We start from the raw sequence: 22,162 nt of genomic DNA on the forward strand, positions 1-22,162 counted from the left end.
ATCACATGCTAACGCAAAATTCAAGCACTCAGTCAAATGTCAAAAATTGCTTCCACTCTATTGAAAGTAATATTCTATTGAGGAACAAAATCCTTTGATTTTTATTTTCTAAAAATAAAACTTTTAGAGAAAAATGTCATGTTTCTTTTTTTTTTAGATAAAAACATCAAATTATGTTTTATCATTTATTTTCTTCAATATCTTCCCATTAAAAATTGGCAGAATGCTACGTAAAAACCAGTAAAACAGTCAGAACTAAAATCATCCATAGAAAAGAAATAATTTGAAGAAACTTAAGGGGATATGAGAAAAAAATTAAAACATTTTTACTACCCATAGAAGGGGAAAGGAACTATAATTACTATTTAAGTAAAAGTAAGTTTCCTGTCTGATTTTTTCTTTCTAATGAAGTGTATAACTTTTTCAGAAAAAGTATAAAAATCTTTCAGGAAATATTCTTCAACTTTTAACTGTTTTAAATAACTGTTTCAATAAGCCTTTGAAAAGCATGTTTTAAATATGTTTTGATGAGTCTTTGAAAAGCCTTATTTATCCTATTTTATTCATTTATAACCAACTTAGGTGTTCTTGTGTATAACTTTGAAGCAATAAAGTGATAGCACAGACCCACAGAAGTTCCCTCATGCACCTTCTCAGGCACCATTCTCACTTAACAGTAACCAATATTCTGACTACTTTCATTACCGAATCGCCTTGCCTGATTTAATTTTTTTTAGCTTTTCATACATAAAATCATACAATATGTACTTTTTTGTCTGCCTTTCATTCAATATGGAATTTATCTATGCTTTAGCAAATAGCAGTGGTGTGTTCATGATCATTGCTATCTAGCATTCCATTGCTTGATTATGCTGCAATGTATCCATTCTACTGTAGATGGACATGTGAGTAGATTCCATTTTGGGTTATTAAGAATAGTGTTGCTTTGAGGGGGAAAGGATGGGGAATGGCAAGGGATAAAAAACAACACACTGGGTACAGGGTACACTGCTTAGGTGATGAGTGGACAAAAATGTCAGAAAAATCACTACTAACCAAATCACCATATAACCAAACAGCACCTGTTCCCCAAAAAACTATTGAAATAAAAAAAATAATAAAGTGCTGCTTTGAATATTGTTATACATGTATTTTGTATATTTACATGTTGCAGTAGAATAAATAACAAGGAATAGAATTGTTATGTGTTTACTTGTTAGCAGATATTGCTAAGCAAATTCCACTCTCACAATTTAAACTCACATTATTAATGTCTGAACATCTTCATCTTTACCAATGCTTTGTGTTTCTCATTTTTGTTTTTGTCTTGCTTAATTTTTAGCCATTATGGTAGGTGTATGGTATTATGCATTGAATTGTGTTCCCCCAAATTCATGTAGAAGCCCTAACTTCCAGCACCTAAGAACGTAACCTTACTTGGATATCAGGTCTTTATAGAAATGATCAATTAAAATGAGTCAATAGAGTTAGCTCAAATTCAGTAAGACTGTTATCTTTCTTAAATGGCAAAATTTGGAAATAGACATGCACACATGGAGAGCACTATATGACGATGAAGGCAGGGATCATGGTGATGTGCCTACATGCCAAAGAACATCAAAGATTGCCAGCAAATCACCCGAAGCCAGGGGAGAAGCAAATAACAGATTCTTCTCAGTAGGAACTGACTCTGCTAACACCTTGATCTGGAACTTCTAGTCTCTAGAACTGTGAGACAACAAATTTCTGTTGTTTAAGACACGCAATCTGTGGAATTTTAATACAGCAGCCCCGACAAACTAATACATGGGGTGTCTCATTGTAGTTTTAATCAGTAACACCCACTATGAACTGAAAATGTCTGATACTTTTAAAGTTTGTCAGTTTTTACTTCCTGTATTTTAAATCTACATATTAGATGTATACTAATTTGCTATATCTTCCCTTCTATTATTTGAAAATAGCCAACTTATTTCTAGTATGTTTCCTGCCTTAAAGTTTATATTCTGATATTAGAAGAATCATAGCAGCTTTGGTTAATATTTGCATGTGTACCTCCTTTACTAATACGTTTTCTGTGTTCTTATATTGGAAGTGTGTCTGTTGTGTATAGCATATCATTGTTTTTCAATCTGTCTTTACATTGAAATAGTTAGTTCTTGCTCATTTAATATTATTACTTTGATATTTGAGTTGAATTCTACCATCTTTCTATTTGTCCTACCTGTTCTTTGTTCCTTTTCTCTCTTTCTTGCCTTTATTATGTTTTCTTGTTTTATTCTACCACTCCATTAGCTTTTTTTTTTTTTTTTTTTTTTTTTTTTTTTTTTTTTTTGAGACAGAGTCTCACTCTTGTTGCCCAGGCTAGAGTGCAATGGCATGATCTCTGCTCACTGCATCCTCTGCTTCCAAGGTTCAAGCAATTCTGCCTCAGCCTCCCAAGCAGCTGGGACTACAGGCACGCGCCACCATGCCTGGCTAATTTTGTATTTTCACTAGAGATGGGGTTTCACCATGTTAGTAAGGCTGGTTTCATCTCCTGACCTCAGGTGATCCACCTGCCTTGGTCTGCCAAAGTGCTGAGATTATAGGCAGGAGCCACCATGCCCAGCCCTCTGTTAGCTTTCTATATTTATACTTTATATTATTGTTTTAGTAGTGGCACTTAAAGCTTATAATGTGTTCTTATTAGAGTATATTATAAATTATTCCTTTTATTATTTTCTAGATAATGCAAAGACTTTCAAACAATTTAATTTCACTTATTCCCTTCCGGCCTTTTGCATTATAGTTACGTATTTTAATTCTATGTAAAATTTAAGCCCTGCAGATATTATTGTTTTTACTATTATTATGAAATTTACCCATACATTTTTCAGTTCTCCTCCATCACGTGTGCATTTTTAAAATTAACTTTATGATCTTTCCATCTGCCTGAATCACTTATTCTAATATTTATTTTCTATTAGTTTTTTTTCTGGTGAAATAATCTCTCAGATATCGTTTGTCTGAAAGTATGTTAATTCTGTCTTTAATATTGAGGGACATACTTCAAAGTAAGAAGTTAGTTTGATTCTTACTAGTTAGCCGTTTTAAGGCTATAATTCCATCTTCCTCTAGCATTATTTACTTGAGCAATATCAGTTATCTTATGTTGTGCCTTTGAAATTATTGTGGAGTTTACTCTGGCAGATTCTAAGATTTTGTGGCATGAGAATTCATGGTTTTCAGTAGCTCTATTGTAATATGTTTAGATGTGTTTTTATTTTCCCTTTTGTTTATAGTCTCACGTGGGGTCCATCGAGAACTTTAAGTCTGTGGATTATCATTTCAGTTATTTTCTTTTTATGTCTCCACCAGTATTTTTTCAAATATTGTGTCTTTCTTATTGTCTCCTACCTATCTCACCATGTCCAATGTCTCTAATGATGTTTTATATCACTCATCCTTTTTGTTTCTTGTCATATGTGGGGCTAGATATTTTCAAGTGATCTTTTATTTCACTAAACTCTCTTCTGTTGTTAAACCACCTATTGCGTTCTCAATTAAAGTCTTTATACTTCTCACTTCTTCAAATTTTCATTTGATTATTTGTTAAACATATTGATTCCAACTATATTAAATTCTCCATTTTGTCACTTGTATTCCTTACATATTTTTAATAAACAGTGTCAGGGTCAACTATGGATATCTTTCTTTCTTCTGATTTTATCATCTTGGTTTTCCTCATTTTGGCCATTATCTGACATGTCTGAGTTTTTCTTTTACTGGCTCTCACACAATATGATTGAAAAATTGCAGAGGCTCTGAATGTCAACTTCTTGAGAGGACTTTGCTTTTATGTTTTTCTGAAGTTATAATAAAGGCAGATCAACTTTATTCCAATTAAGGATTGAGATAAATCAATGCTAGATTTCAATTTTAACATTTCAAAATAAAGTCTAGGAATCTCCTTCACTATAGTAACCATTTTACTACCTATATGTGTTCTATAATATGTTCCAAACCTCAAATATATATAATAAAATTTATTTTTAACATTAATAGACATTATAAATAGCCTGATCTCTTTAAGTTTACCCTTAGTCATAGGGTGTGTCTTATCAGAGACCTCAAATTAAAGTGTATTTGGTGGTTAAAACCTTTTTTTTTTTTTTACTGTATTATCATGAGATTACAAGAGTTCTCTTTCTAGATTTATTGCCCTTTGGCTTTGGTTTTCTGTTCAATTTTTATCTTATAATTCCATCCTTTTTAGAAGTCCACAAACGTCTCTAGAGGAGTACAGTCTTACTTATTTTATTATTATTATTTTATATAGATTCTTTGCTCCGGAAGGCCCAGCAGTTTTGGCACCTCTAAATTCCAATCCCCACCACCGCCCAACTCCGTTCCCTGCTTCTCTGTTAGAAAGAGGAAAAACAGTAGAGAATGACAGTTTCACCATTTCCTTACATTTCTCTTTTTTCCAAGATCATAACCTCTCAAGTCCTGTCTCTCTTAATTGGTTTCTACTATTTTCAAATAGCTCCTTATTACCATTTATTGATTTATCTAGCCTTTCTAGTTCTTCTTGGCGGAAGATTGGTCTGACTTAATGTACTCCAATCTATCAGAAGTAGAAGTTCTTCAAATTAGTTGGTGTCCTTTCTGTCTGTGCCAATCCACAGTGCTATCTGTATATGAATCTGGAAGTTGTACATATGTCTGTCTCACATCTCTCTACTTAATTCCATTTGTGGATTGAATGATCTCATTTCAAAAGAAATGTCCTAGATCTTTCTTCGGATTTAGGTAAGAAGGAACATGAGAGGAATGCCCATGTCCCAGAGTCTTATTACTATTAACTGCTGCATCCAAAGCAGAATGAATTTCTGCAAGAAGTAGGACATTTATTGTCCCCCCTCAGAATTTTGCCTCTTTCTTCCCCGCTGGTCTTCAGCAAAGCACAGGATTTCCTTAATATTTTTTTATTATATAAAGAAATTTTATATTATATGTGTTAATTGTCTCTCCGAGTCAGTTCTAAAGTGTAGCTTTTCCTCTGAGTTTTCCTTAGCCTATTCCATTGGGGTTTTTGGACCTCAGAAAATGGGATGTGAGTTGGTTAGCATCACATTTTGGCTGTATAATCAGCTGCTGTTGATAGTTACTGATTCATTCTAACAACTGGTTACCCTACACTTGAACCCCAAAAGCTAGGCAAGTACTTGTGGGTGGCAGCAACAGTTCTCCATTTAATTTTACTAAACACACCATTTTTAAAAAATGAACGTGACAATGCTCTCAATAATTAAAACAAAATCCAGTTTTCTTTGCACTAGATGGATTTGTAAATAGGGAATGTTTGGTTTTTTCTAGAGTTAGGTTTATATTTTGATAGTCTAAGACATATTATATGGTCATGATATTTCTGCAAATAGGTGCCCATCAAAAATTCCATCGTCACACCTGTAGTTAAGAGTGATCAAATATTTAACATGATCTGTTTATGAGGTAAAGGCAAATAAAGCATGAATTCAAACTTTTCCTCGTCAGAACAAAATACTTCTTTTTGTTTCATTTTTAAAGTTAGATCCCTTTCCATAAATCTGTTTCCAAGCAATGTATGAATTGACTTTAAAACTGTGTAGAAATCTTCTTGACCTAAACAATAAATGGCTAGAGATCAGTGTTGACTGATTCTTAGCAAAAAATAAAATGTTACTAGGTTCTTGATATTCACGTGGTCTTTTCACTTTAGAAAACTATTCATTAAGGTCAAGGTTAAATAACACTTCCGATAATAAGAGACCCCTAGTCACAGTTGAGAATTATTCCTGTAAATGTCACCAGATCGTCATAGGAAACAAGCTATTTATGATCTCATTCACAGCTATTTATCAGATAGAGTTGTGTGTGATCATAGTGAATCATGGCAGATTTTTTTTTTTTTTTTCCTCAGAGCTACACTCTCATCAGCAATTGCCAAATACTAATATAACATTTGGTATAGGGCCAACTGGGTAATTCCTCTCCTTTAGATCTATCTATATGTGAAACATTTCATGTGGTGAGCTGAGGCATAATAAAATGCAATTGGATAAAAATACTTCAGAAAGGAAACTACAAAGTGGTATCCCATGGGTAAAATCTATCTGTGTGCTAAGACATTCATTGTGTGGTCAAATGCAAACTTCCTTCTGGGGGTCTATCTTTGGTCCATTAATTCCCAAATTTCAATTCAACTGAACAGCAATGCACTGAAAACAACCTGCAATTTCCTGGGGCCCCAAAATAAAGTGAAATCAAACAACTCGATTTTGATAATGGAAAAACAATTTCTTGCTTCGAAGTAATGCATCAAATGAAGTGTTACAAGAAATCCATTGTGAGTCTGTCTACTCTCTGATGAGCCATACATAGAAAACTATTTTTAACCAATCACTTTCACACGCATTCAAGCCCATTCCATTAGAACTAATGTACTTTCCAAGACCTGCCAAAGATAAAAGTAATTTCTGACATTGTTTATCAAAAATGTAAATTATAGAAACCTAAAAAAAATCTTAAATAAAGAATAAAACAGCACTAAACGTTAATATCGGAGAATGTAATACATACTATTTTATTATCTAAATTAAGCCTTAAAAGTGAAGATTAAAACAGAGACCCATGCCTACCTTTGAACAATTAATGTAATGTAGAAACACCCACTAAATTTGATATAATGCTTGCACATATCAACTCTTGGATAATAGGAAATGGAAATATAACTAATAAGTATTTTAATATCCAAAATTTTCCTTAAAAATTTTGGTTGTATTTTCCTTAATATTTTTCTTCTTTAAACAACAAAAGTGGATTGATTAGTTTTAGCAAAAAATGCCCTCACATTATCTTAAGTGAAACAATTCAGAAACAGAAAGTCAAATACCTCATGCTCTCACTTACAAGTGAGCACCAAATAATGTGTCCAAGTGAACACAGAGTATGTAGTGATAGTCACTGGATTCTCAGAAGGGTGGGAGTTTGGGAGGGTGGCCAAAGATGAGAAATTACTTAATGGGTACAATGTACATCATTCAGGGGATGGACACACTAAAACCCAGACTTCACTACCACAAATATATCCATGTAAGAAAATTGCACTTGAATCCTTTAAATTTATACCAAAAAATACCTTTACATATATCTTATATCCAATCATGTATTTTTTTCTTCAACAACAATAATAAAAATAGAATGGTCTCTAAGAATATAATCTAACATATTCCTCTTTTGAAATTATTCTTTCTCGGGTATATTAAGGTACTTCTCAACATTTAGATGATTAGTTTTTAAATACAGTATTTTTTCTAACAAAGCTGCAATATGGAGTGTCTTTTCTTGTTATTCAAATAAAACATTTTTGTGCACATAGCAGTTGCAGCAATTTACAATGTTCCTGATAATATTACCAGCTAAAATTATTAATGAACTAGTTTGGTTTATAGGGGAAAATCCTTATATCATTTCTGCATAAAGTCACTATATAATTTCTTTAACTATACAGTGTTACAAAAATAAAATTGCTGGGCACTGAAATAAAAGTAAAATGATATAAACCAAAGATGAACTGCCATAAAAATGATATACCATGTTTCTCTGAATCATACTGAGAATGTTCCAGTAAAAGTTTGACAAAAATATCTGCATGGTGACATCTTTAGTACAAGCAGAATGTATAATTAATAGGTTCACATAAATAAATCTCAGTTCAAAAACTCAAGATTATTCCCCAAATGGGATATTTACCCTATAACTTGGTGATATCGTTTCTGTATTTTAATTAGAAAAGAATGGAAAAACAAAAAACAGTAACACTTCCAGCCAAATGCTTATGCTACTTACTGACCATTGTAACACATATAACATTTTAGGTTAATATAAGTGAAAGTTAAAACCCCAGAATAAAGGCATTTCGTATGAAAGGAAGAAACATTACCTTTTATTTCGTGTTGGCTTGCTTCCCGTCTTCTTTCTAGTTCTTTTCTGTCATAATTCAACCTCTTTAAGCACATAATTCCATACTGTAAACTTGTTCTTTTTTTAATAAAAAAAATTAAAACAAAAAACAAAACAAAACAAAACAAAAAACAGTGAGTTTACCTCAGCAGGTGGAGAAAGTTTTCTGATTAGCCATAGTCAACACTATGCACTGCTTCTTAGGGCAACAAGTTAATAAATTACATTTGCAATCAAATCCTTCAGTATTGGAGGGAAATACATTTATAATTATTCTAAGCACAAAATGTTTCTAAGGAATAGAAAAAAATGGTTTCAAAATAAGAAAAACCATAGTTTTAAAATCATCATGGATTATATTGTTCATCTATGTGTCTTTGTCTTTCATCCAGCTATTCCTACATTAGGTGCAGGCAAATTAATATTTTATTCATTTGAAAAGAATTTAAAGTCCCCATTATGGAGACAGTAAGGAATTAATAAGAAATGGATACTCTCTTCTTAAGCTGATGAGAAAAATAACACAAAACATGAGTAAGTTAGGTAATAGGATAGAGGACCAAATACTAAAATGAATAGCTCATAACTCTAAGTGATACAGAAGCATGTAAGAAGAACAGGTCAGCAGATATTGAAACTGAATGAAAAGGAAACGTGGAAGGAGCAGAAAATTGATTGATCCTTAAAGGATCAAGTAGCAGAGACAGGTTGACTCAGGAAAATGGAGCATCATGAACAAAAGATTGCAGATGAAAATTTAAAGGTGTGGTTAGCCAGATCACACATTCCAGAGCTGAAAACCCATGCTAGGAAGTAAGGAGGACTACAATTACACATGGAAAATAGGGCATTTGAAGGAAAGCCTTGAATTGTTTTTAAGTATGAAATACATATAATTGATACAGAATTATTGGACAATTTTCAGAGAAGGAAGAGGTGACAGTAAAAGTTTTCTGTTTGGCCAGCCACGGTGGCTCACGGCTGTAATCCTAGCACTTTGGGAGGCTGAGGCAGACGGATCACGAAGTCAGGAGTCTGAGACCAGCCCGGCCTATATGGTGAAACTCCGTCTCTATCAAAAACACAAAAATTAGCCGGGTGTGGTGGCTCATGCCTGTAGTCTCAGCTACTCGGGAGGCTGAGGCAGAAGAATCGCTGGAACCCAGGAGGCAGAGGTTGAAGCGGGCTGAGATAGTGCCACTTCACTCCACTCTGGGCAACACAGTGAGACTCCATCTAATAAATAAATAAATAAATATAAATAAACAAACAAATAATAAATAAATAAATAAAATAAGCTTTCTGTTTAAGGAAAAATAATCTCATAGCAAAATAGGAGATGGGAAAATAAGTAATCAGAGGAGACAGAAAAATCAATTCAGGGTTCAGTTCTGCTAAAATAAGGACAACAGTCATAAACTTGAAAGGAAAATCGATAAACCAGAGATGTTATGAGAGAGAAAATGAGAAGGCTCAGTGACATTAGATATAAAGATGCAGAAGATGTGATAGGAAAAAATAATCTGTAGACTTCAAGAGTAAAGATCATTGATTATCAGTGATACTTTACATGTTTAGGAATATAAGCAAATTTAGACATACACATTGGTCAGGCTACACTTATTTGTTAGATGCATTTCTAAGCCCTGCATTTTAATAAAAACAATATTGAGTCAAATATTTCAGAATCAAAGAAAAATGGAAAGAAAATTTCATTAGGCAAGTGTTGTCGGTTGAATTGTGTTCCCCTAAAATTTATATGTGGAAGCTCGAATTCTCAGTAATTCAGAATGTGATTACATTTGGATACAGTGTCCTTAAAGAGGTAATTGAGTTAAATGAGACCATTAGGGTGGGCCTTAATCCAAACTGACTGCTGACCTTATTAAAAAAACATTTGGACACTTGGGGACAACAGGAATATATATTCACAGAGAAAGGCTTATGTGAGGACACCGAGAGAAGGTGACCATCAGCAAGCCCAGGAGAGAGGCCTCAGAAGAAACCAGACCTGCTGATTCCTTGATCTTGAACTTCTAGCCTCCAAAACTGTGAGAAAATGAATTTCTGTTGTTTATGCCACCTGTCTGTGGTCTTTTGTTGTGGCATCCCTAGCAAACTAATTCAGTGGTATACTAGATAATACTGACATAATCACTATCACAGATATTGGGCAGCTTGAGATTAAACCAATGCATCTTGGTCAGTTTCTGCCAAGTTTTGATATGGAATACAAAATTATACTATACAGAGGATATATAATATTATGAAAATGTCTGTCAGATGGAAAACTGGGCCCAAAAGACCATGGGATGCAATATACAGTCAGGTACTACTTGCTTTAAGTCAGAGATTAGCATAACTTAAAAATGAAGCTTGGGTATTTCCCAGAACAGACAAAAAGCAAGTCATCTGAGGGTTTTTTTAAAAATTTGATCAGTATAGAAAACATTTTACTAAAGTAATAAAACAGCATTAAAAGTCAATCTAGTGAAGAATGGAAAAACTGGACCCCAAAAATCTAATGCAACCAAATAAAATATGAAGCCCTAAACTGCCCATGACAGGGAGTTCACTCACTACCTCACAATGTATACACTACAAGGCAGCTGAGAGTGGTACAAAGTTGTTTCTTCTAGTAAGTAGAAGTCACTCACCCTAGTATCTACACCTGTGTTAACTAAAAATCACACACTCAACAGAGAAAATATAATTCTTCTATCACATAATAATGATCTTAAAACATAAGAAAACTTATTTAAAATCTTCCTTCATCCAATTTAAATGTATTTAACTACTTCAACTTTATCATCGGACTTCTATCACCTTACAACAATTTGATGCCCATAAATAAATGCAATTTATTTTTGTTATGTCACCGTATGGTAGCACTTTTGTGGTCCCTGCCAATAAACACAGTCTAAACATGCCTTGTCAAGCCATTAACCAAAATGGAGAGTTTCGTGCTAATGATACATTCCTTATCTTTTTCACACAAGTTTCTGTTAAATTATGGATTCTCCATCCAGCACTTTAATAGGTTTTTAAAAAAACACTGTTATATTTATCTTCACCACATTTAATTCAACAGTGTCAACAACTGCATTAAAATTCAAAATATCTCCATAAGTTGGAATCAAAAGCCCCAATTATCCTCTATTTATCCTAATTTTATGTCATCAACATATCCAATTTTTATACCATCTTCAGTCACTGATTAAATGTTGGACAGGAGAGAAGCAAATACAGTCTCCCAAGCCAAAATCATCTATGGTTATATTTATTAACTTATCGCCACAATCAACTATATGTGAAAAAAAACAACCAAAATCCAGCTGACATTGTTTCACCTAACATAAACACAGCATTTATGATACGGTATAGCAACAAATCCCTTTTTATCTGCTGGATGGTAAACAACTTGAAAAAAGACATTGCCTGTTGTTCATCTGCATCCTCACAGTTATCTAACACAGTATTGCTTCTTTCTGAAATTAATATACAAATAAGCAAACTCACCAAAAGACATAGAAAAATAAAAAGCACAAATATGTCTTAGATGAAGAATTTCTTCTCAAAGTTTTTCCTAGAATGTTACTAAATTATAAAATTTATAACCCCATATTTTTGTAGAGTTGAAACTATGAATATCTGTTTATTCTTTCTAAATAATTTTCTAATAGAAACACATACAACTATAAAATTACAAACATGGGATTTTCAAAGAATCCCACAAAAAATAGACTTATGCTCTATGAGAAGAATTTTGTACACATATATTTCCATGAAGTTCGGGCACATAATATGCACATAGCTCTAAATTAGAAAGTCCCTGAAATTTGCTGGATGAAGATATTTTTCCAAGTAGATGTAAACAAACGATGTTTCAAATGACATATATTTTCTATCTTCTAGATATCCATTTTTGTTTTACTAAAGTATAGGTAATATATTGTTTCATTTTAATTCTTCTTTGGCAAAAAAAAACAAAAAACAAAAAACAAAAACCTACCGATGGAAACTATCCACCATTTTTAAATGGACACGGAGATCTTTTTTTGTTAGGTGATCTAACATTCTTGCATCTACCAAGCATTCCATAAAGTAACTTCTGTACTGAGGTAACCCCAAGCTGGGAAGCCATTCATTTCCAATCCACTCATGGTTCATATCTCCATAAGCCAGGGTCTGTAGAAAAACCGGACACTAGAATTGTTTTATAGCAGTCAAGTTTCTTAACCAATCAGATGAGATGGTAATTGGAGAATATTACCTATTATTATAACTGATATTTAATTACTACGATATGTGGAAACAAAGCAAAAATAATATTCAGATAATATTTGATTTGATTTGGTATAAAATGGAACTCTGCATTCATTTATTAAAGTATTTGCCTATTGAAAATGATTGGCTATTTACTTTGTATTCTCAAAAGGAATTACATTTTGCCCAAGTATGTATTTTATTAATAAAGAAAGTATTATACAAACTCTGAGCTTTAAGATTTTGTCTTTATATTGATAGGTTTGTTTTATTTGTATCTGTCATTACCCTCTTGTCAATGTCATTATTGCCATTTCCCTCTTATCAATGCCACTACTGCCATTGCTACATACAGTGTAATGGCAAATGTTGATGTGAAATGGAAACCTCAGTAAACAGAGAAAGGAATAAATGGTTTGGAGAGACAGCATTTTGAAGCTTTGTATGGACATTGTTTAGCAAAGCAGATCATCAGCTTTCCAAAAAATCACTGGAAATAATCAGCCTTTTCTAGAAATCAATCAAGATACACTCTAAAAGAAGCAGGGTAGGATCAAAAACTAAGATAGATAACCTAATTCTTTAATATAACAAGTAAACTATTCTTACCAATATTGTTCAAAACAGCTAAAATGAAAACCAAAATCAACCATTATCACTAAACCAATATTTTAAAAGAAATATTATTCTCTATTATTTTTACAGAATTCCCATTTAGTTCCTTATCATGCTCTAATTTCTCAATTCTAATATGCATTTCTAGGGAAAATATAACTGCTCCTCTTCTTTTGTGTGTTCTGAACAATGATGAAATTTTTATCAAAATCAAAATCAAATACAATCCTATTGTGTGTTTATATACAGGTCCTAATATAACTACCAAAATTTTTCTTATATTGAAAGGTTTCAATCAGATTGAGTATAACATAAATTTTCTCTTTTGGTCATCCAAAATGTGGAAATGTAGAAAAAATGCACAGCTTCCTTGCAAAAGCACAGGTCTGTTCCAAGTATAGACACCTATCTCATACGAACATTTCAATAAATGTTAATGACTCTGTGGTCTGCAATGCCAACACTTGCACCTCCAACCCCTCTTCATACACTTTCCGTTATATCTGAAGGCATGGGCAACTCCAAATAAGTCTTTTCTTTCTTTTTGTTCCCCCTTTAGATCCAACTTGAATGCTTCCTGATTAAATATATTCAGGAGTGATTTCAGAGGAATTTAAGTTTTGGATCATTCTTTTGAGAAAGAAAGAAAAGCACCCTTTTAAAAGAGGCAAGGTATGAAACGGCAATCATCTTATTTTTAAAATATGGTAATTAAAAAAGACATATAAAGTATTAACGTAATCTAGATTTACCTATACAGATCAGTATAATATTGAGCTAAGTGAAGGTTTACAATATTACGACTTATGACAGTTTCTTAATTTATATTCTCATCACCTACTAAATGATATTAAGGGTCTTAAAGCATATGAATCTCCTACCTGGGCCCAGCTTCCTTCCTCAGATTCTTTCTGTATTAGCAGCAGGAAATGATTAATAAAGCAGGTAAATATAAATTAATTTCAAATCAATACAGTACAATTTTTCTAGCAAAAACAAAATTGTTATACAAAATGCTTTGTATAACAGGCAGATAAATACACAGATTCTGACTCAGACCCACAGAGATCAGTTTTGCAGTTCAAAGGCAATTAGGCAGCAACGACATAGTTTTCAATTAATTCTAATTTAAATGCTAAATTCATAATTTTGTGAATATTTGATTTGGTCATTAGAAACCTTTTTTTAAATTCTTAAATGAGTGTAATTTTCAAAATGTAGTGTGCTATAATAAAAATTTCTGATGACAAATATACATATGTATATATGATAGAGAAATCTTATACAAAGTAAATTAGTGAAGTGAAAAAACTGACTGTATCCCTTCAACAAAGCTTGGAGATAATCAAATAGATTTCAACAACGACCAACAAAACCAAACAAGACAAAAACCAAGGACAACAAAACTAAACTAAAAATGAAATTAATACATGACGTTGGTGTTTTTATCCATCACAAACTTGAAGATAATCAATTTTTCAAAGGATAACACTGAAAAGACATCAAATTAAAAAGCAGCTGATAAAGATAAAATATATGATATGCCCAACTTTGTTACTTTACGTGAAAAAAATGACTTTTATAACATCTTATTTTTAAAAGTGACAATTACAAAGTCCCCAAGACATTCTTTAAAATTTTGCTTTTCAGTACCAAATTAACATAACACTTTTTTGGTTTTTGGGGGGTTTTGTTGGATCAAGCTTTTATCTAAGATGGTAAAGCACAAGAAACCACATAATCATATTAAAAATGAATATTCAATCTAATCTTTTCTATTACCAATTTAATTCGGTTTAGAAACCTGTTACCTGTGAATATGTCCGATACTAAATGATATTTGTTACAAAAACTTCCAATGTTGCAACATGAATACTATTTATTATATTCTTGCTTATTGTTTGTGTACTATAAGCTCTTAAGATATTAGCCATAATCTAACACTATTTCATTTAAAAAGTTCAAGAGAGTACAGTAAAAGAAAACTGTAAAAAATGTTAGTTATCATTGCATATGACTATAAAAACACACCCTATTACTCTGGTCTATAGTAAACAAATTAGTTTCCTCATCCAAAGAGCAGCAAAGTCACTTTCCTTCAGGTTCAACAAAGCCATTAAGACTAACCGTTTTTGCTGGAGCTGCAAGATTTTCCATTTCTTCATGAGTCACCCAAACGTTGCCTGAAGGCTAGTGAGGAGGCCCAGAGGGAAGCAGAGGAATCCATGGGAGGCAAGCAGTGGTAAAGAAGAAAGGCAGCACCTCTGTGAGTTAACAGCAACACAGCAATACCACAGTGCCCTTGCCCCTACCATGTGCACAAAAGAGATAGCGTGGCTGGTTTGCTCAGAGCTTCCTGTTTCTTCTACTCAAAAAGACTAACTAGAAAGAGGCATGCTGTGAAGCTCTTGGGGGGGTGTAGATTTAAAATGACATTTCTGCAATTATTAGAAAAAGAGCATCATCAGAATTTGCATTCCAATGGTATGTGGCTATTAGATCAATTTTTGTAATAACGGTGAACTGATTAAATTTGAACTGTAGAATAAAGTAATTTTAATTGTTTACTCAGAAAACAATGGTACATGCACTTTGTTGTGTTATCAAAATTTCCTTCACATAATTTTGATTCTCAATATCCTTCGAAGGAAAAAAAAAATGGTTGTCAATATAAAGCTGGAAACATTCTCATAACTTATCTGGAAAGCAGCATCAGCTTTTCCCGAAAGATTCCCTTTAGTGTGTGTGATTGAGTAAATAGCAAGTGTCCCTGCATTCTTGCGGATGAGAAAGAAGTGAAATGCTATTTTTTATTCAATAAAAGGTATTTTTCAGCCACACTAATAAACCCATGTACTTCCTAATTCTTCACCAGCATCCAATACCATTGTAGAGAAGAACATAGTATAAAAGAAATTGTTTTCTCTAGCAGGCAATATTCTATGATAAAGTCCCATTTGCTTTCTAAATAAAACACCCCTTGGCATTAGTTCTATACACTTAATAATGCACAGTTTCGAAACCAAAGTCCACTTAGTAACATACAGATCAGGCATATCATTGAAGGTATTGGCCCCTCGAAACCACTTGCCATCAAATTCCATCATTTCTTTATGAACATTGCAAGGTTTTCCAAGTACATCAATGAAATTTACATCCTATGTATTATCTGCTACTTGTTTCGGGGAAGGTCCAATTTTTAAAGAATTGGTGTAGTAAAGTTGTTACCCAAACATTACAAGTCATCACCATAATTCACTTTGGGTTTTTCTGTCGTTCACCTAGTACCACGACTTTTCCTGTATTAAAAATAATATAATTTAAAATGTAACTATGTATAAATTGATGAGTATAATTTGATGTAAGTGAAATCTTATATATGTATATGCATACATATATACAGTCATGTACTACATACTAACATTGTAGTCAAGAATGGGGTGCATGCACAACAAATGGTCTCATATGATTATAATGGAGCTGAAAAGTTCCTGTCACCTAGTGATATCAGAGCCATTATACTATTGTAGTGCAATGCATCACTCACATGTTTGTGGCAATGCTAGTGTAAACAAATCTATTGCACTGCCAGTCGTCTAAAAGTATAGCACATGCAATTATGTGCAGCCCATAACCCTTGATAATGATCATTAATGACTGGGTTACTGGTTTATGTATTTACCACACCATACATTTTTAATCATTATTTTACAGTATACTCCCTCTACTTTTGTTTTTTAAAGAGTTAACTGTAAAACAGCCCCAAGTAGGCTCCTCAGGAGGTATCTCAAAAGAAGGCATTGATATCCTAGGAGATGACAGCTCCATGTGTGTTACTGCCCCAATGACTTTTTAGTGGAACAGAATATGGAGATGAAAGACAGTGATACTGATGGTCCCGACCCTGTGTAGGCCTACAGCAATTTGTGTGTGTGTGTGTGTGTGTGTGTGTGTGTGTGTGTGTGTGTGTGTGTGTGTGTTTGTCTTGGTAATGAAAAAGTTTAAAGAGGGGGAAAAATAATGAAATAGCAGAAAGCTTACAGGACAAGGATATAAAGAAAGAAATTAATTTTGTTCAGCTGTACAATGTGTTTGTGTTTTAAGCTAAGTATTATTTAAAAAGAGTCAAAAGTTAACAAAAAAAGATTTATAAATTACAAACATCACCATAAATTAAGGCTAATTTATTACTAAATAAATAAAAACTTTTTTTATGAATTGTGTGTAGTATAAAGTATAGTGCTTATAAAGTCTACAGTAGTATATAGTAAATGTCCTAGGCCTTCATATTCACTAAGTGTCCTATTCACATGTACCATTTTTTATCATTTATACTATATTTTTGCTGTACCTTTTCTATGTTTAGACAATTTGGATACACAAATTCTTACCACTGTGTTACAATTGCCTACAGTATTCAGCTTAGTATCATGCTGTACAAGTTTGTATCCTGGAGCAATAAGTTATACCACATAGCCTAGGTGTACAGTAGTCTATACCATTTAAGTTTATGTAAGTATGCTCTGTGGTATTCTCAAAATGAAGAAATTGTCTCATGACTCATTTTTCAGAACATATACCTGGCATTAAGTGACATTTGATTGTATATATACTTAAGTAACAAACGGAATTGAGTGGTAAAGGTTTATAGTTATAAGAAAATTCTATGCACATAAAAATTCCACAGGCTAGGCATCAAATTTATGTGTAGAATTTGTTTTCTTCTACTGTTTTGGAATTTAGAGTACAGCTGATGTTTTTTCTATAAGATAAATCTGTGTACACCTATAAATTAAATTTAGAATATAAAAGTCATTTATGTCCTTAAAAGTCCCTTCCTCGTATCCCCTGCTTCTAACAATGATGCTCATTATAAAAGGAAAGTTGCACATGAATATATAACATTACATTACTAGGAATAAATTGTTTTTATTGACTTTATGAGGAGTGTGCTATGTTGAAAAGCACTTTTCTGCACGCATCTGTTACATTCCCTTTACAACCAGTTATCATGGCGCTTCGCTTGAGTGTGTGTACGGTTGGTTCAAAGTGAGTTTCAGTGATGATTACCTGAGAAGAAATTCATTTAAGCCAATCTTAAATGGCTTAAGCTTGCAGAACAGTGTAAAATCAATTTTACACTGATTTGTGTAGCTTCTGCTTTGAATCGTAATCCAAATAATGAAGCTCTCACTCCTTCTTTAAGAAACTACCTGTATTAATTACCTCATACTAGAATAGATACATGCATAGTACCTTTGGCAGGTTATCTTTAAGTCTGTGTCTGCCAGTCTGTCACCATTTCTGGGACGGGGAACATGCTGGAAGCTATGGTTTTGTCTATTTATTTCCTCACAAAATAAGTATATACCCAGGGCAATTTTCTAAAGTATGGTTGGAAAACTTTCAGAAGCTGTATGTTAGTTGTTTCTGTTTGACATGCAGTTTTACTTGTGAAGAGCACTGCCTGCCCTATATAGTCTTGTAAAATAGCCGACAGAAATAGTTTCTACACAACCTAATCAAGTAGACATTAACTGAAGTTTTAACAAGTTCATTTTATAGGGAAGTGCATATGTAGTAAGTCAATTATTCAATCAGATTGCTCTCTCTCCACCACCACTTTAGAGGATGGAACTTGCATCTAAGTACATTGTGAGGGAGTAATTTAGAGCATGAGAGTTTCAGAGAAAAGCATCCCTATAAGATAGCTAGACTGGGAAACTTTGAACAACCAAAGGGCATAAAGATATGAGTGCCTTGGGATTCAGGATAAAGAGAGTACAAAAAGTAGGTAGGAAAAGCATAAAAAACAAATATTGTATAACTTGGTTGTGGTTCTCTGAGATACCCGTAAAATTATCTACTCACTGCCCTGGGTAGCCTGTGCTGCAACCTCCCCAAAAAATGTGTGAGCTAGAAAACGCAAACCAATAGTCATTTTTTGTGGCTAATATCATCTGAGTCCAACATGAAATTTATAAAATTTCAATTATATTATCAAATTAGAATCAAGGAGCTTGAGTTATACAGTAGCATTTACCAATGACTCCCCTAGGACATTTCCTAAACCTGTCCTCATTTCAGGTTCTGCACCTCTTTAGTGGGACTAAAAGTGCATGCTCCAGATTAGAAAGAAACACTAAAAAGTTTACATTATGATACAATATGTTTTTATACAGGGCTGGGACTAGGATGAGGCACATGAGGTCCCGGGAGGCTATAATTTAAGGAAACACTCACTTTGAGGGTTGATGTCTGACAATGAGAGCCTCTTTAAATTTTATGCTTGAGATTATCTTGCTTGTCTCCCCTTGGTACCCATGGAATAGAACTTTGAGAAAATATCAAGTGAGAAGGAGAAGGAAATTTCTAAAAAATGGTAAGAATTAAAGCACTTACCTAATTAAATCATTCTGGAAAGAGTTATGACAGAAGAATAAATAATACAATGAATTTAAGAAATACCTCCTGAAAATTAATCAGGTGAAAATAATGAGTAGTCTTGCTGTCAGAGATACAGCATACGTAAAGCAGCCAGACCTCAGAATAATCTTAAATCTTAACTAGTTAAAGTAACTTTTGTTACTACCTAGGTCATTTAAAGTGTTTTTTACTTTGTAATGGAATTACAAAGTAGTAACTTGAAATTATTTTTCACATTCAAATGGCCTGGATTCACATTTCTCCCCTATATTCTCATTATAAGATAAATCCTTCTCATTACAATAAGAACGGTATTTACACCTCAACCTCTTTTCAATAAAGGTTGAGGTTTATAGACAATTATACCTCATCCTCTTTTCAATAAAGGTTGAGGCTTATGAGGTAAGTAATAATGAAAAGAGGAACCACACAGACTAAAAGAATGCTATAAAAAGAAGGAAAACTGATAGAGTGCAGGAAGCAGAAGCAGGAAAATGTGCTTGTTAGGAGCAAACCCACAGAGGAGTATGACCTTAGTTGAGTCAGTTTACTTCTTTACATTGGTTTTGCCCATTTGTGAAACAGCTATAATAAAAGTACCTTTCTCATAGTGTGGTTGTGAGATTTAAATGGGCTATTACATGTAGAGCACTTAGAACAGTGCCTGACAGTGAGCATTTTGCTGATGTTGGCTACTACTGTAATTATATTAGAAATTCTGTCAGGTAATCTCCATTCAAGCAAGTTTTTAATTCAAGAAATACTCTGTAGGTCTCTGTATTACACTGACCTGACTAATGCCTATCTTACACCTTACATTTATGCTCAATCTTGTTGAATTATATGGTTATCAAAAATCACTTTATTAGTTTCAAACTTATTTATTTCCACTGCACTTGCTTTTAAAATGCTTGATTTATCAATTTAAATAAATGTTACATAAAGCAAAATATAAAACAAAATTTGGCTCATATGTAAACACTAAGTTGAATTAGTTGGAAAAACCAGAGATAGGCAAATCTTGAAACACACTGTCAATAAAACACAATTTTGTCAAAGTCTGGGGAAGACATTGTAAATTTCCAGAAGGATTCCTCATTCAAACGGCTTTTTGAGTTATCTTGAAGTCATCACTTTAAAAAGAAACACCAACTAGAGAAATTAAATATGTTTCCAGATAAGATTATCTAAAAGAATAATGTGGAACTACAGACACTGGAAACATGCAAACAAAGTTTTAGGTGCTCCATTTAAATTTGCAATGCTTGAGCATTTTCATATTTTTTACCTCAGATAAAGTATTCAAAGAATACATTTATTTTTATGACATCCTTCTTCAACCAAATTTCAATTAACTGATATCTCCATCTCTATCCTACTAGGTAAGAGACTTTCTATAGTAATAGTAGCTTGGGGAAAAGAAACAGAAAACTGGAAATTTAGGGCTGGCCCAAGGTAATCATACATGTGACATTTAAATTTTCCTTTCTGATGGTCCAGTCCATTATATCTAGGCAGGAAAGGAGGCAGAATCAAACAGAAGTAGTAGGGGGGAAAAAAAAAAAGCCCAAGTACCGTGTCTTTTTCTCCTCAGAACTTCAGTTAATAAACATGAAATATCTGGCTGAGGAACCCAAGCCCAAACCTCAGTGTGCAAAATAACTTGTATGATTTGAACAAACTGTAGTGTTCTAGAAGACATCATAAAATAACTTTGTAAAACAGAAAAAAAATTTAAAAATCTGCCTTTGTGTTTTGTAAGTATGAATTCTAACACATAATGTTAGGTTATGACTTTATGTAGTGGATTCATTAATAGCGATTTATGTGGAATTTTCATTTTGCAAAGCAAATTGTATTGGAAATATATTAGAAATGAGTAAATGCTTCCATGTAGATGGAGTAGAAGGAAGAGGAAACATTTAGTAGATAATTTTAAAGCCTAGAGACACAACTTAACTGTCTCATATAATTTGCATCAGTATTTGGCAAGAGGCATATATATTCTGTGAATACAGAGCTATTACACATTAGTAAAAAGATAAATATTCCTATAATAGTATAGATAAGTTGGAAAGGTTATGAATGGAAAATTAATATAAATACCTGATTAATAGGAATATACAAACTTGCACATTTAGTAGTGATTTTTAAAATGTAAATTTAAGCAGGGAGATAACCAATGTTGACAAAGGGAGAAAAGACAGCAACACAACACAATTTGACAATTAAAGTTTGAAAGTATTAAGAAAATGCATTCCCTATACAAAAATATAGCAATGGAAATAACCACAGTTTATGCAACATATAATTACAAGCACATATTTTACACACAACAAAAAATTGTGTTACACACAACAAAAAAATGTCCACTAGTAGGAATTTGGTTAAATAAATTATCACATTTCTACAAAGGAGATATGCAGCAATTAAAAGTGATGTTGCAATTGCATATTTAATAAAATGAAGAAAATGCTTATGCTACATTACTAAATTTCCAAAAAAGTAAAAATTAATATGTTATGTGAAATAATCCATATTTATAAAAAGATAATGAAAAAAGAATGAAAAGATCTTCATCAAATTTTTTCAATAGTGAAAAAATTAACATTGATTATCTCTGGAATCAGTCTTTTTTAATGTTTTTAAATTATTTTGTTGCCATCTTTGTATTTTTCAGCATTTTACAAATGTTATACAGGATCATGTATTAATTCAATAAACACATATAAAACTTAAATGCTATAAACAATATATATTTTTTATGCTGCAAATGTTCACTTTTATTTGAAGCCTTATCCAGCTGGTAGTGATTTCTCCTGTCTTGAAGCTCCATCACACTTTGCTTCTATTGTACATTTAGGAGTTA

The 22,162-nt window shown here is 32.7% G+C and overlaps 1 protein-coding gene across 30 annotated transcripts in view; it reads right to left on the minus strand.

Annotated features, from left to right (window-relative positions):
- The window catches only part of PPFIA2 (PTPRF interacting protein alpha 2), a 515,275-nt gene that overhangs the window by 10,777 nt on the left and 482,336 nt on the right, over window positions 1-22,162 (minus strand). For 13 of the 30 annotated variants that reach the window (XM_065524620.2, XM_074007496.1, XM_074007492.1 and 10 more), the window contains 4 exons: window positions 14,995-15,057; window positions 13,749-13,778; window positions 11,999-12,192; window positions 7,967-8,064 (listed from right to left, as the gene is read on the minus strand). In XM_065524620.2, coding sequence (XP_065380692.1) covers window positions 7,967-8,064; window positions 11,999-12,192; window positions 13,749-13,778; window positions 14,995-15,057 — 385 coding nt within the window. The remainder of the gene's footprint in view (window positions 1-7,966; window positions 8,065-11,998; window positions 12,193-13,748; window positions 13,779-14,994; window positions 15,058-22,162) is intronic. The other 17 variants (XM_045366636.3, XM_074007485.1, XM_015431265.4 and 14 more) reach the window with 4 other exon arrangements.

This window comes from Macaca fascicularis, chromosome 11 (assembly GCF_037993035.2).
Source record: "Macaca fascicularis isolate 582-1 chromosome 11, T2T-MFA8v1.1".
NCBI lineage: Eukaryota > Metazoa > Chordata > Mammalia > Primates > Cercopithecidae > Macaca > Macaca fascicularis.